This window comes from Eutrigla gurnardus (genome assembly GCF_963514095.1).
Source record: "Eutrigla gurnardus genome assembly, chromosome: 7".
NCBI lineage: Eukaryota > Metazoa > Chordata > Actinopteri > Perciformes > Triglidae > Eutrigla > Eutrigla gurnardus.
The window spans coordinates 29686780-29703152 of record NC_139921.1 but is presented as its reverse complement, the minus strand read 5'-3'; the positions used below and the strand labels follow the sequence as shown (position 1 = coordinate 29703152).

At 43.8% G+C, this 16373-nt stretch overlaps 1 protein-coding gene across 1 annotated transcript in view; it reads left to right on the top strand.

Annotated features, from left to right (window-relative positions):
- The window catches only part of syne2b (spectrin repeat containing, nuclear envelope 2b), a 138137-nt gene that overhangs the window by 64664 nt on the left and 57100 nt on the right, over positions 1–16373 (top strand). The window contains exons 60-68 of the mRNA XM_084013806.1: positions 10348–10605; positions 10834–10989; positions 11195–11442; positions 11579–13634; positions 13839–14173; positions 14378–14522; positions 15024–15224; positions 15358–15617; positions 16071–16230. Coding sequence (XP_083869932.1) covers positions 10348–10605; positions 10834–10989; positions 11195–11442; positions 11579–13634; positions 13839–14173; positions 14378–14522; positions 15024–15224; positions 15358–15617; positions 16071–16230 — 3819 coding nt within the window. The remainder of the gene's footprint in view (positions 1–10347; positions 10606–10833; positions 10990–11194; positions 11443–11578; positions 13635–13838; positions 14174–14377; positions 14523–15023; positions 15225–15357; positions 15618–16070; positions 16231–16373) is intronic.

Genomic DNA, 16373 nt, shown 5'->3' with positions numbered 1-16373 from the left:
GCCACTATAAAGGACCATGATATCACTTCTGTTACAATGACAAAAGTGCCAAGAATTGATCAAGCTACTTTTGAGTGCGTAAAAGTAACAGAAAGCGAAGAACCGACTTCAGCTGATATACAACTACAAAAGACTGCAGTTGATATTACCAAGGTGGAAGGGAAGAAAAAGGAAATACCCAATGAGATCAAGGATTGCAAGATGCATGCTGAAGTGTCAACAACAAAAGACATGCATTATACATCCCAAAGCCTGGAAGAAAAGTCTGTTAGGATGGAGAAAATCCACAAAGGGGCCGAAGTGTGTATTTCACAACCAGGTGCACATGGCCTTGTAAGGAAGCATGAAATCACACCTGTCGCCATAGCAAAGGTGCCAAGGATTGATCAAACAGGTATCCAATGCAATAAAGAACTGATGTCAGCTGATGTGCGGCCAGAAAAAACTGCAGTCGAGATGACAAAGGTTGAAGTGAAGACAAAGAAAAAACACAAAAAGGTTAAGGATGGCAACATGCAAGGAACGGATGCTCAGGCATTAATGAAAGACATATATGCTGCACCCCAAAGTCTGGAAGAAACATCTGTTAAGATGGAGAAAATCCACAAATGGGCAGAAGTGTCTATTTTACAACCAGGTACACGGGACACTATAAAGAAACACAAAATCAAGTCTTTTACAGTACCTAACACACCAACAATTGATATGGATCAAACAAGTTTCCAGGGTGAAAACATGACAGAACGTAAAGGACTGACTGCAGCTGATGTCAAACCACAAAATACTGCAGTAGAGATGAGCAGAGTAGAACTGAAGACAAAGGAAAGACCCACAGAGATCAAGGATAGCAAAGTGCAAGAAATGGATGCTCAAGTGGACACAAAAGACGTGCACGATGAAACCCAGAGACTGGTACAGAAGTCTGTTAAGATAGAGAAAATCCACAAAGAGGCTGAAGTGTGCATTTTACCACCAGGTACACTGACAGCTTTAAAGGAACATGAAAATACATCTTTCACAATAGCATATGAATCAGGGACTGATCTATATCAAGCAAGTATCCCAGGTGAAAAACTGCCAGAAAACAAAGACCTGAATTCAACTGATCCACAGCCACAGACAGAAAACACTGCAATCAAAATGACCAAGATAGAATTGAAGACAAAGAAAAAATCCAAAAAGGTGAAGAATTGCAATGTGCAAGAAGTGGATGCTGAAGTGGAGACAAAAGAAGCGCATTATGCATCCCAGAGCCTGGATGAAAAATCAGTGAAAATGGAGAAAATCCAAGGGGTAGAAGAGTGCATTTTACAACCAGTCACAAAGGACACTATCAAGGAACATGAAATTACGTCTTTTACGATAAACACTTCAGTTGAGATACAGCCACAAAAGACTGCAGTCGAAATGACCAAGGTAGAAGTGAAGACGAAGAAAAAACACAAAAAGCTCAAGGATTGCAATGTCCAAGAAGTGCATGCTGAAGTGGAGACAAAAGACGTGCACAATGCATCCAGGAACCTGGATGAAAAGTCGGCTAAGATGGAGAAAATCGAGAACGGGGCGGAAGTTTGCATTTTACAACCAGTCACAAAGGACACTATAAAGGAACATGAAATTACATCTTCGAAGATAACAAAAACACCAAAGATTAATGTGGACCAAACAAGTATCCAGGGCGAAAAAGTGCCAGAAAAGAAAAAACTCACTTCAGCTGATGTACAGCAACAAAAGACTACAGTTGAGGTGACCAAGGAAGAAGTGAAGATGAAGAAAAAATGCAAAGAGGTCAAGGGTTGCAATGTGCAAGAAGTGCATTCTGAAGTGGAGACAAAAGACGTGCACGATGCATCTCAGAGCCTGGATGAAAAGTCGGCAAAGATGGAAAAAATCCACAAAGGGGCAGAAGTGTGCATTTTACAACCAGTCACACAGGACACCAGAAAGAAACATGAAAACTCTTCTTTTAAGATAACAAATACTCCAATGATTCACATGGACCAAACAAGTATCCAGGCCGAAAAAGTGCCAGAAAGGAACGACCTGACTTCAGTTGAGATACAGCCACAAAAGACTGCAGTCGAAATGACCAAGGTAGAAGTGAAGACGAAGAAAAAACACAAAAAGGTCAAGGATTGCAATGTCCAAGAAGTGCATGCTGAATTGGAGACGAAAGACGTGCACAATGCATCCCAGAGCCTGGATGAAAAGTCGGCAAAGATGGATAAAATCGAGAAAGGGGCGGAAGTGTGCATTTTACAACCAGTCACAAAGGACACTATGAAGGAACATGAAACTACGTCTTCTAAGTTAACAAAAACACCAAAGATTGATGTGGACCAAACAAGTATTCAGGGCGAAAAAGTGCCAGAAAGCAAAAAACTTACTTCAGCTGATGTACAGCCAAAAAAGACTGCAGTTGAGATGACCAAGATAGAAGTGAAGACAAAGAAAAGAGGGAAAAAAGGCAAGGATTGCAACATGCAAGAAGTGGATGCTGAAAAGGAGACAACACATGTGCACGATGCATCCCAGAGCCTGGATGAAAAGTCGGCAAGGATGGAGAAAATCCACAAAGGGGTGGAAGTGTGCAATTTACAACCAGTCACACAGGACACTGTTGTCAATGATGTCATTTCATGTTCCTTTATAAACGCTCCAATCATTCATAAGGACCAAACAAGTAGCCAGGGCGTGAAAGTGCAAGAAAGCAAAGAATCAACTTCAGCTGATGTAGAGCCACAAAAGACTGCAGTTGAAATAACCAAGGCAGAAGCGAAGATGAAGAAAAAACGCAAAAAGGGCAAGAATTACAACATGCAAGAAGTGGATGCTGAAGTGGAGACAAAAGACATGCACGATGCATCCCAGAGCCTGGATGAAAAGTCAGCAGAGATGGAGAAAATCCACAAAGGGGTGGAAGTCTTCAATTTACAACCACTCACAAAGGACACTATGAAGGAACATGAAATAACATCTTTTACAACAACAAAAACACCAGAGACTGATGTGGACCAAACAAGTATCCAGGGTGAAATAGTGGCAGAAAGTAAAGAACTTACTTCAGCTGATGTACAGCCACAAAAGGCTGCAGTCGAGATGACCAAGATAGAAGTGAAAACAAAGAAAAGAGGAAAAAAGGGCAAGGATTGCAACATGCAAGAAGTGGATGCTGAAGTGGAGACAAAAGACCTGCACGATGCATCCCAGAGCCTGGATGAAAAGTCGGCAAGGATGGAGAAAATAGGCAAAGGGGCAGAAGTTTGCATTTTACCATCAGGCACACAGGACACTACAAAGGAACATGAAATTACGTCTTTTACAACAACAAAAACACCAGAGACTGATGTGGACCAAACAAGTATCAAGGGTGAAAATGTGCCAGAAAGCAAAGAACTTACTTCAGCTGATGTAGAGCCACAAAAGACTGCAGTCGAGATGACCAAGATAGAAGTGAAGACAAAGAAAAGACACAAAAAGGGCAAGAATTACAACATGCAGGAAGTGGATTGTGAAGTGGAGACAAAACACGTGCACGATGCATCCCAGAGCCTGGATGAAAAGTCGGCAAAGATGGAGAAAATCCACAAAGGGGTGGAAGAATGCAATTTACAACCACTCACAAAGGACACTATGAAGGAACATGAAATGATGTCTTTTACAACAACAAAAACAGGAGAGACTAATGTGGACCAAAAAGGTATCCAGGATGAAATAGTGGCAGAAAGGAAAGAACTTACTTCAGTTGATGTACAGCCACAAAAGGCTGCAGTCGAGATGACCAAGATAGAAGTGAAGACAAAGAAAAGACGCAAAAAGGGCAAGAATTGCAACATGCAAGATGTGGATGCTGAAGTGGAGACAAAAGACCTGCACGATGCATCCCAGAGCCTGGATGAAAAGTCAGCAAAGATGGAGAAAATAGGCAAAGGGGCAGAAGTTTGCATTTTACCATCAGGCACACAAGACACTATAAAAGAAAATGAAAATATATCTGTCAAAATAGCAAAGGCACCAGGGATTGATCAATATCTGACAAGTATCCAGGATGAAAATGTGCCAGAAAACAAAGACCTGACTTCAGCTGATGCACAGGCAGAAAACACTGCAGTCAAGATGACCAAGATAGAAGTGAAGATGAAGAAAAAACGCAAAAAGGTCAAGGATGGCAATGTGCAAGAAGTGCATGCTGAAGTGGATATAAAAGACCTGCACGATGCATCCCAGAGCCTGGATGAAAAGTCGGCAAGGATGGAGAAAATCCACAAAGGGGTGGAAGTCTTCAATTTACAACCACTCACAAAGGACACTATGAAGGAACATGAAATGATGTCTTTTACAACAACAAAAACAAGAGAGACTAATGTGGACCAAACAAGTATCCAGGATGAAATAGTGGCAGAAAGGAAAGAACTTACTTCAGTTGATGTACAGCCACAAAAGACTGCAGTCGAGATGACCAAGATAGAAGTGAAGACAAAGAAAAGACGCAAAAAGGGCAAGAATTGCAACATGCAAGATGTGGATGCTGAAGTGGAGACAAAAGACCTGCACGATGCATCCCAGAGCCTGGATGAAAAGTCAGCAAAGATGGAGAAAATAGGCAAAGGAGCAGAAGTTTGCATTTTACCATCAGGCACACAAGACACTATAAAAGAAAATGAAAATATATCTGTCACAATAGCAAAGGCACCAGGGATTGATCAATATCTGACAAGTATCCAGGATGAAAATGTGCCAGAAAACAAAGACCTGACTTCAGCTGATGCACAGGCAGAAAACACTGCAGTCAAGATGACCAAGATAGAAGTGAAGATGAAGAAAAAACGCAAAAAGCTCAAGGATGGCAATGTGCAAGAAGTGCATGCTGAAAAGGAGACAAAACACGTGCACGATGCATCCCAGAGCCTGAATGAAAAGTCGGCAAGGATGGAGAAAATCCACAAAGGGGTGGAAGTCTTCAATTTACAACCACTCACAAAGGACACTATGAAGGAACATGAAATTATGTCTTTTACAACAACAAAAACACCAGAGACTGATGTGGACCAAACAAGTATCCAGGATGAAATAGTGGCAGAAAGTAAAGAACTTACTTCTGTTGATGTACAGCCACAAAAGGCTGCAGTCGAGATGACCAAGATAGAAGTGAAAACAAAGAAAAGAGGAAAAAAGGGCAAGAATTGCAACATGCAAGAAGTGGATGCTGAAGTGGAGACAAAAGACTTGCACGATGCATCCCAGAGCCTGGATGAAAAGTCGGCAAGGATGGAGAAAATAGGCAAAGGGGCAGAAGTTTGCATTTTACCATCAGGCACACAGGACACTACAAAGGAACATGAAATTACGTCTTTTACAACAACAAAAACACCAGAGACTGATGTGGACCAAACAAGTATCAAGGGTGAAATAGTGCCAGAAAACAAAGACCTGACTTCAGCTGATGTACAGCCACAAAAGACTGAAGTCAAGATGACCAAGATAGAAGTGAAGACAAAGAAAAGACACAAAAAGGGCAAGAATTACAACATGCAGGAAGTGGATGCTGAAGTAGAGACAAAAGACGTGCACAATGCATCCCAGAGCCTGGATGAAAAGTCGGCAAAGATGGAGAAAATCCACAAAGGGGTGGAAGTGTGTATTTTACAACCACTCACAAAGGACACTATGAAGGAACATGAAATGATGTCTTTTACAACAACAAAAACACCAGAGACTGATGTGGACCAAACAAGTATCCAGGATGAAATAGTGGCAGAAAGCCAAGAACTTACTTCAGTTGATGTACAGCCACAAAAGGCTGCAGTCGAGATGACCAAGATAGAAGTGAAGATGAAGAAAAAACGCAAAAAGGGCAAGAATTGCAACTTGCAAGTAGCTGATGCTGAAGTGGAGACAAAAGACGTGCACGATGCATCCCAGAGCCTGGATGAAAAGTCAGCAAAGATGGAGAAAATCCACAAAGGGGTGGAAGTGTTCAATTTACAACCACTCAAACAGGACAATATAAAGGAACATGAAATGACGTCATTTACAGTCAATGCTCCAATCATTCATAAGGACCAAACAAGTATCCAGGGCGAGAAAGTGCCAGAAAGTCAAGAATCGACTTCAGCTGATGTAGAGCCACAAAAGACTGTAGTTGAGATGACCAATGTAAAAGTGAAGACAAAGAAAAAACGCAAAAAGGTTGAGGATTGCAATGTGCAAGAAGTGCATGCTGAAGTGGATATAAAAGACCTGCACGATGCATCCCAGAGCCTGGATGAAAAGTCGGCAGAGATGGAGAAAATCCACAAAGGGGTGGAAGAATGCAATTTACAACCACTCACAAAGGACCCTATGAAGGAACATGAAATGATGTCTTTTACAACAACAAAAACAAGAGAGACTAATGTGGACCAAACAAGTATCCAGGGTGAAATAGTGCCAGAAAACAAAGAACTTACTTCAGCTGATGTACAGCCACAAAAGACTGAAGTCAAGATGACCAAGATAGAAGTGAAGACAAAGAAAAGACACAAAAAGGGCAAGAATTACAACATGCACGAAGTGGATGCTGAGGTGGAGACAAAAGACGTGCACGATGCATCCCAGAGCCTGGATGAAAAGTCGGCAAAGATGGAGAAAATCCACAAAGGGGTGGAAGAATGCAATTTACAACCACTCACAAAGGACACTATGAAGGAACATGAAATGATGTATTTTACAACAACAAAAACACCAGAGACTGATGTGGACCAAACAAGTATCCAGGATGAAATAGTGGCAGGCAGCAAAGAACTTACTTCAGTTGATGTACAGCCACAAAAGGCTGCAGTCGAGATGACCAAGATAGAAGTGAAGACAAAGAAAAGACGCAAAAAGGGCAAGAATTGCAACATGCAGGATGTGGATGCTGAAGTGGAGACAAAAGACCTGCACGATGCATCCCAGAGCCTGGATGAAAAGTCAGCAAAGATGGAGAAATTAGGCAAAGGGGCAGAAGTTTGCATTTTACCATCAGGCACACAGGACACTACAAAGGAACATGAAATTACGTCTTTTACAACAACAAAAACACCAGAGACTGATGTGGACCAAACAAGTATCAAGGGTGAAAATGTGCCAGAAAACAAAGAACTTACTTCAGCTGATGTACAGCCACAAAAGACTGAAGTCAAGATGACCAAGATAGAAGTGAAGATGAAGAAAAAACGCAAAAAGGGCAAGAATTGCAACTTGCAAGTAGCTGATGCTGAAGTGGAGACAAAAGACGTGCACGATGAATCCCAGAGCCTGGATGCAAAGTCGGCAGAGATGGAGAAAATCCACAAAGGGGTGGAAGTGTTCAATTTACAACCACTCAAACAGGACAATATAAAGGAACATGAAATGACGTCATTTACAGTCAATGCTCCAATCATTCATGAGGACCAAACAAGTATCCAGGGCGAGAAAGTGCCAGAAAGTCAAGAATCGACTTCAGCTGATGTAGAGCCACAAAAGACTGCAGTTGAGATGACCAATGTAGAAGTGAAGACAAAGAAAAAACGCAAAAAGGTTGAAGATTGCAATGTGCAAGAAGTGCATGCTGAAGTGGATATAAAAGACGTGCACGATGCATCCCAGAGCCTGGATGAAAAGTCGGCAAAGATGGAGAAAATCCACAAAGGGGTGGAAGTCTTCAATTTACAACCACTCACAAAGGACACTATGAAGGAACATGAAATGATGTCTTTTACAACAACAAAAACAAGAGAGACTAATGTGGACCAAACAAGTATCCAGGGTGAAATAGTGCCAGAAAACAAAGAACTTACTTCAGCTGATGTACAGCCACAAAAGACTGCAGTCGAGATGACCAAGATAGAAGTGAAGACAAAGAAAAGACGCAAAAAGGGCAGGAATTGCAACATGCAAGATGTGGATGCTGAAGTGGAGACAAAAGACCTGCACGATGCATCCCAGAGCCTGGATGAAAAGTCAGCAAAGATGGAGAAAATAGGCAAAGGGGCAGAAGTTTGCATTTTACCATCAGGCACACAGGACACTACAAAGGAACATGAAATTACGTCTTTTACAACAACAAAAACACCAGAGACTGATGTGGACCAAACAAGTATCAAGGGTGAAAATGTGCCAGAAATCAAAGAACTTACTTCAGCTGATGTAGAGCCACAAAAGACTGAAGTCAAGATGACCAAGATAGAAGTGAAGATGAAGAAAAAACGCAAAAAGGGCAAGAATTGCAACTTGCAAGTAGCTGATGCTGAAGTGGAGACAAAAGACGTGCACGATGCATCCCAGAGCCTGGATGAAAAGTCGGCAGAGATGGAGAAAATCCACAAAGGGGTGGAAGTGTTCAATTTACAACCACTCAAACAGGACAATATAAAGGAACATGAAATGACGTCATTTACAGTCAATGCTCCAATCATTCATAAGGACCAAACAAGTATCCAGGGCGAGAAAGTGCCAGAAAGTCAAGAATCGACTTCAGCTGATATGCAGCCACAAAAGACTGCAGTTGAGATGACCAATGTAGAAGCAAACACAAAGAAAAAAAGAAAAAAGGTCAAGGATGGCAACATTCAAGAAGTGCATGCTGAAGAGGAGACAAAACACGTGCACGATGCATCCCAGAGCCTGGATGAAAAGTCGGCAAAGATGGAGAAAATCCACAAAGGGGTGGAAGTCTTCAATTTACAACCACTCACAAAGGACACTATGAAGGAACATGAAATGATGTCTTTTACAACAACAAAAACAAGAGAGACTAATGTGGACCAAACAAGTATCCAGGGTGAAATAGTGCCAGAAAACAAAGAACTTACTTCAGCTGATGTACAGCCACAAAAGACTGCAGTCGAGATGACCAAGATAGAAGTGAAGACAAAGAAAAGACGCAAAAAGGGCAGGAATTGCAACATGCAAGATGTGGATGCTGAAGTGGAGACAAAAGACCTGCACGATGCATCCCAGAGCCTGGATGAAAAGTCAGCAAAGATGGAGAAAATCCACAAAGGGGTGGAAGTATGCATTTTACAACCAGTCACACAGGACACTATAAAGGAACATGGAATGACGTCTTTTACAATTACAAAAACACCAAAGATTGAAATGGACCAAACAAGTATTCCAGGCGATAAAGTGCCAGAAAGCAAAGATCTTACTCCAGCTGATGTACAGCCACAAAATACTTCAGTCGAGATGACCACAGTAAAGACAAAGAAAAGACGCAAAAAGGGCAAGGAAGGCAACATGCAAGAAATGCATACTCAAGCATCGACAAAAAACATGCATGATGTGGCTGAGAGCCTGGAGGAAAAGTCTCTTAAAATGGAGAAAATCCGCAAAGGGGTGGAAGTGTGTATTTTACAACCAGACACACAGGAAACTATAAAAGAACATGAAATTACGTCTTTCACAATAGCAAAAACTCACAAGATTGATATGGACCAAACAAGTATCCCAGGTTACAAAGTGCCAGAAAGCAAAGACCTGACTACAGCTGCAATTCAGGCAGAAAACCCTGCAAAGAAAAAAGGCAAAAAGGTCAAGGATTGCAACGTGCCAGAAGTGCATGCTAAAGTTTCGACAAAAGGTTTTCATGATGCACTCCTGAACAATCTGCCAGGAAAGTCTCCACTCAAGATGAGCATGGTCAAGATGAAGACAAAGGAAATACCCATAGAGGTCAAGGATCATGGCGTGTCACATGACATTGAATTTGAAACAGTCGAAGATAGCACGGAAGTTACCACCACTGACATTCAGCCTGACATGTCTACCGATAAAATGACCAGGGAAGAATTGCGAGAAAGCTTTACCCAATCCCTGTCTGAATGTACTGTGGTCCCTAGCCCCCCAACAGAGAGACGCACCACAGGTGGGAAGAAAAATAAGAAGAAGGGGAAGAAGAGGACAATTCATGAAGAGGAAAGGGGAAAGATGATGAATGTAGAAGTACAAAGTGTTCCACTCCCATTGGCCACCAACAGCACTGGTGAAGGGAGGCTGCAAAGAATGGATTTGCCCCAGGTGAGCCATAAAGGAAGCTCATCTGTTATCTCTTATGTAACAAAATTACTCTTTGGACTCCTGACAGTGTGCCTCCTATGTTTGTATCTTTGTTGTGGGAGACTAATATTTTACTTTTGGCAGTTTACAGTTCAATCTAAATGGACTCCCCTTTGCATGTACATGTTTGTAATTGCTCCAACATTCTTTAAAAGGTGCTTTGATGACTGTTTCAATATCACTATCTGGCAAGTCAAAGGGAGTAAGTCTCGCTACACTTCCAGGGGGAACTTAAAATAGGTCAGAATTTAACCTGCATTAAGGTTTTTTTGTGTGTGTCCACAGAGGGGGCAGGAGTCCAAGGCTGGCAACACATCACCTGCATCATTGCAGGCACTTCAGAAATCATCATCTGGCATTATCTGGGACGATGTATCCCTGGAGGAGGGATTGTCCTCTAAGGAAAGCAAAGCTCGACCAGAAGAAAGTGTTGTGAACACTGAAAAGCGTGTTACGGAGGAACAAGAAGGATCCACCGCAAGGAACATCCTCACAGAAATACAGCTACTCTCAGGGACAGGACCCAGCAGTAGATTCATTAAGGTATCATTATGACTCTGTACTAAGGTGTCTTTTGTTTTTAAACTACTACCTGAAATCTGCCTTGGTTAGATTTGTCAAAACTGTTCGTTTATATGCCCTAAATCGGTTAACAGACTTGGTCTAAAATCTTTTTTTTTTATTTGATCATACTTGCATGTCATCTAAACTCATATGGGCCTCAACTTGATTTTTGAGACTCCAGGCTGTGATGTGTTTCTGTGTCTTAAGGGTAAACCACTGGAGGATGCTCCAGAGGCTCTGATTACAACCACCAGTGATCTGGACAACCGCCTAAAAAGGCTGTTGTCTAAAGTCTTAAGCTGCAAGAACTGCCCGGCTGAGCTCAACCCAACAGCCATGGCCCAGCAGCTGGTGGAGGCTAAGGTGTGATTCAAAATGCATGACTCACTAGAGAAATAAATTAAGGATTAATGGCAACAGATATTTGTAGATACTGGCAGAGTTGACAGCAGGTTGGTCATTAATGCCAAAGTAACTACTGATTTGGGCATCTCTAATGCTTAATGACTTGCATTTTACTTTGAATAATGGTCTTTAAATTGTGTTTTCTTTCATGTGCTGAGTACAGGAGTGCCGAGACACTGCCCAGGCACAGGTGTCATTGCTCTCCCAGCTGAGAGGAGCTGATGCCGAGATCAAGGATGCTGGGTATGCTGAGGATGTGGTGGAGCAGTGGAGGACTGCTGTTCAGGATGCAGCTGCTGTCATCCAGAATAAAGAGGCTCAGCTACAGCTGGTGAATGATTACTGCAGACAGACCCAAGCAGCCACGACCACACTGGAGAGACTGACAGCAGAACTGGATGCTGTCAGAATGTGAGTTGTCATATATGGTTTCTTTTTATTTCTTATTTTCTTTTCTCCATGGAAAACAAAATATGACCTCTCAAACGTATTATATCTTATATAATCGATAGCACATGATCTAAAGACTTGGCTTTTGTTCTTTCAGGCCTCCAGAGGACAGCAGCTCCAAGGAGGCAGAGCGACTATGCTCCTTACAGAGAAGTGTGGAGGAGAACAGAACAATACTTGGCGAGTTGCTCCTGACCCATACCAAGTTATGCCCCCACCTTAGCTGGTCTGAGCGAGGAACCGCACAGGCTGAGCAGAAGAACCTTCAAGAGAAGTGGAAAGGCCTGGAAGGAGCCACAGAGAGGACCTTGTACCACACAAACGTCCATTCTCGCGACACCAGCAGCCTTCTGTCAATGATATCGGGTCTGATGGAACTTTTGGAGAAAATTGGCAAAAACCTTCAGTCTCTTGCAGTCACTCAGTGGAACTGCACGAAGGCCCAGCAGCTGATGGTGGCAAATGCTGAGGTCAAAGCTGTCCAGCAAAGATACCTTCATGTGCAGCAGCTGTCGGAGGTGTTGCTCCTCTGCTCACGAAGGGAGAAGGATAAAGCAGAGATACAGCGGGGGCTTCAGAGGGTCAAAGACCAACTTTGCCACACAGAGGAGCTACTGTCCTCTCAAACTCAGACCAGCAGCAACCCCATCATGGGGAAGATTGTCTCGGTGATGAGGGACGGTCTTGCCTGGGCAAAGCAGACGGAGAGTGACATCGAAGGCAGGAGGAAGAGGGTGGCTCTCCTCCCTGAGGAGGTGCACCGGCAGCTCAGAGATCTGAAGAAGCTGCAGTCTGATGTTGTGGCCAAACAAGGCCAACTGGAGTTACTGGTGGAGGAGGTGACGGAGCTCCTTCCACAGCTGCACCAGGCTGAGGAGGTGCCCATGGTGCGCTCCTCTCTGCAATCCCTTGATGAACTCTCAAAGACGACTACTAAGGAGCTGGCCAAGGCTGTGAGAGAGTTGGAGTCGGGACTGCAGACCAGAGAAAAGCTGTCGGAGCAGATCGCTGATCTGGACTCCTGGGTTTTGGCTCATCTGCATAGAGAGGCATCCAGGAGTCCAGACAGCGAAGTAAGGAGCCCGACTGAACTCGATCGTAGACTTCGCCAGATACGAGAGACCCTGACCGAGGCTGAGAAGCAGACCGCCGTCTGTGAGGCTCTTTTAATGAAGGGTAAAGACATAGCCTCTGAACTCAGTGTCACGGAGAGCTGTCAGCTGTTTGACAAGCTTACCAACCTCCAGGAGGACATCAGCGCCATCAGCAGCTATGAAAGGGCCAACAAAAATGAGCTGGATGAACTTACCCAGACTGTAGATTCAAGCAAGAAAAACCTGGTCACCATTGAAAAGAGCCTGAGGCGGATGTCAGTAGATCTGAATAGACTCAGGTTCCCCATCACAAGCAAGGCCCTGAAAGCTCTGGAGCCTTTCAAACACAGGATTTTGGAGCACAAGTCCCAGGTTGACCTTCTGCAACCGTGGATTCCCCGGGTGAAGACAATGGAACTGCACTCACTCATTGCTGAACTTCTCAGTGAAATGGTCACTCTGGAAACAAAAGCCAAAGGTCACGAGCGGTACCTGACCAAGAGGCAGTGTGTGGAGGAGCTCAGGGAGAATGTCAAGGAGCAGGTCCAACAGAACAAAGACAGGGCTCTGGAGAAGAAGTACAATGTCTGCCAGACCCTCCTAATCCAGCTTCCTCTAATAAAGTATATGTCCGAGGAGGCCTGCTCAGAACTCCAGACGATCTCCGCTGATCTTTACCCCTCACAGCTGAGCTCAGAGGAACAGAGGCTGAAACAGAACGAGGAGAGCCTCGACACCTTGGAGATGACGCTCAACAACGACCTCAGCGTCATCGAGTGGAACCTGCTAAAGGAACTGGACCTCGACTCGGAGAAGGCAGCGATGAGGGCCTTCCTGTTGAGGACCAAGCAGGAGCTCCAGAAAATCCCCACGTTGCAACCAAACGAAGCCGCAATTGACAAAGAATACCGGAAGATCTTGTATTTGAAAAAGACTGTAGAGTCAAGAATGAGAGCGCTGCAGGTTCTAGAGCGGAAGAAGGGAAAGGGACAAAGAAGTGGATCCCAAGATCTGATGGACTTGAAGAATGCTGTCTTCAGTGAATGTGACTCACAAATGGCAAGTTGCGTTGTTCTTGTTTGGTTGTTTTTTCACGTTTTTTATGGATTTGATAGAGGCTTTTCAATAAGTTATGTATGTTTGTTAATTTGTTGACGCAGCAGAAAGCGATTGTTATTTTTGTTTAAAATGGACTGAAAAACCAGACTGCCGTGCTATATGATTGGAGTGTGTAGTAAAGAAGTTGTATTCCTTATATTGTAGAAGGACCTCTCCGAGGCCAAGACGACTCTGAGGAGCTACACATGCGCAGTCAGACAAGCAGCACAATTCCTGAGGGACGTCGAGGTCTCCATGCTGCCGCCGCAGGGCTCTGCTGGGCTCTGCTCCGAAAGGCTCGAGGAGACCCAGCAGGCCTTGAACTTGCTGCAGCAGCAGTTCCAGACCCACGTGGAGGCCCTCCAGAACCAGGTCATCCTGCATCATTGCCTGTCAACCCAGAAGGTGGAGGAGCTCCAGGAGAGTATTCTGAGCCAGCTCCTGGTGAGGATGTCCACTCTCCAGGCCAAGGGCCACATGCGACTGGACAGTCTCAAGGGGTAATGAGTTCAATTTCTCTGATTGCATTGAGATAATACCTCTTCATTGACAATAGTACGAAAATAGTATCGTTGTGGTATCAGAGTCAAATTAAAAGTATCTGTATTGAACATTTTCAAATGATACCTAATCATTGAATACAAGTCATTCTATCAATTCAGATGATTTCTTTTACATTAACAGATCAAAATTCTCTCTTTCAGATGTGCAGAGCATCACAGAAAATACACCAAAAGTCGAGCTGAACTCCTGCAGCGCGTGAAGACGGCGGAGAACAGCCTCTCACAGTTGATCTGTCAGAAGGTCACCTGTCTCGCTGACTGCACTGATCAGCAGGCCAACCTCAGGGTACGTATGGGGGTTCTTCTTCCAGGTTCTCTGCTCCTGGGTTGCATATTTTTTTACCACTTTGTAATGTTTTTCACTAAAAGTTACTGTTTGTCAGAAAGTGAGAACAATTTTGGATTTGAAGCAAATTGAGAAGTTGATTGAAAACTCACAAATTTACATAAAAAAACACACATAAATCATCAATCAATCAAATCAGGATGTTCCTATGAATAATGCTTATAACATGATGATTCTGGGATAAAAATAGTTTCTCATTGCTAAATCTGATTGCAAGTGTGTTAATTGATTAGGTCATCCACTGTTTTTTTCCACAAATTACTTACTTACTTAATTACCAAACTTTTGCATGAAGTGTCACCGCTCTTTCTCAATCAGTTTTGTCTTTTTACTCGTATTTAATTACCACTTTATCTTCACATTATTATATCTATATTGTAATAATATAGATATAATCAAGTATACATTATTCTATCTATATTGATCAACTCTCTTACTTAGGTCCTTTCCGAGGAGATGGAGTCCCTGCAGCAGCGTCTGGAGGAGCTGAAGGAGTGGTGCCCCAAGCAGTGCTGTCGCGGAGGCCGGGAGCCCGGCGTGGCGGCGCTCTGGAGACACGTTTCCAGGCTACGCCGCTGCACACGAGAGCTGACGACTCGCAGTAAACAGAGGATCGCAGAATGGAGTGAAATCACCAACAGTGTGAGTAAAAGTACAGGAACACAACATGAAACAGAACTTTTTCACCCATGTCAACTAAAAGAACATTTCAATGAAGCGTTGATATGTCTGTTGCTATGAAGGGTTATTAAGACTGTGTGCTCCCTGCTCTCAGGTGGAGAAGACCTCTGCTCTCCTGGTGCAGGTGGAGGCGGAGCGTCCTGATGGTTCCTGGGTGAAAACCTCCACTGAAGACCTCCAGGACCTGCTTCAGTCCTGGGAACAATACCAGGACCGACTGGACTGCGAACATCGAGCCCTGTCCGCACTGGAGCTGCGCACTGCCAGGCTGCTGGGTGTCCCCGCCCACCTGGAGCAGGCTCCTCCCACTCCGCTCTGTCAGCAGCTGCAGGCAATGCAGGCTCGTTACGCCAGGTAGGATGGGTGCTTAATAACTTTATTTATGTTTTATGTGGCTGAAGACTTCCACTTTGATTTCATTAAATGAATTATTATTAATCACCTTACATATAGCGTACATTTCCTGCATCACTTGCATTCAAACCTCCATGTAAATAACACAAAATTCCTGTGCTCTCATTTTGTAAATGTATAAATGAATTTTTTCCAAGGCAAAACAAAAAAAACATAGTTACCCATAATCCCTGCTGTGGCTGCATATGCACTGAGGCGAAAGTGGGTCGGCCTGCGGTGCCTCTGAGGTTGTGCCGTATTTAAACTGACAACACTTTAACTGCCATGAGCGTCTGTGTTTGGATTTCATCCTCAATGCCAACTCTCACTTTCATGGATTTAAGGTAAGAGGCTACAAAGTTGTTACAACCTTGTTTATCTTGTTGGATGTATGTGTCTGTGTGCCGTTCCCAGCGTGAAGCAGAGGAGCAGGGAGGGTTTGAAGGCAGCCAGGATGGAGCTGGAGGAGAGGGAGCGGGTTCGGGAGGAGCTGCAGGGCGTCCGGATCTGGCTGGAGGCAGCAGATGGCGTTCTGTCGGAGATGCAGCCGAGCAGCAGCACGCAGGAGCTTCAGGTGGGACGTCAGGGTTAAACTGCACCTCCTGTTCCTTCTTTTCCTTTGACTGAACCCTGAAGAAGTTTCCTAGTTACTTAACGACACAGCAGCGCTGCTTGTATTTACATTTAATTGGCTGAACAGTGTTTTGTAGTTTGCTG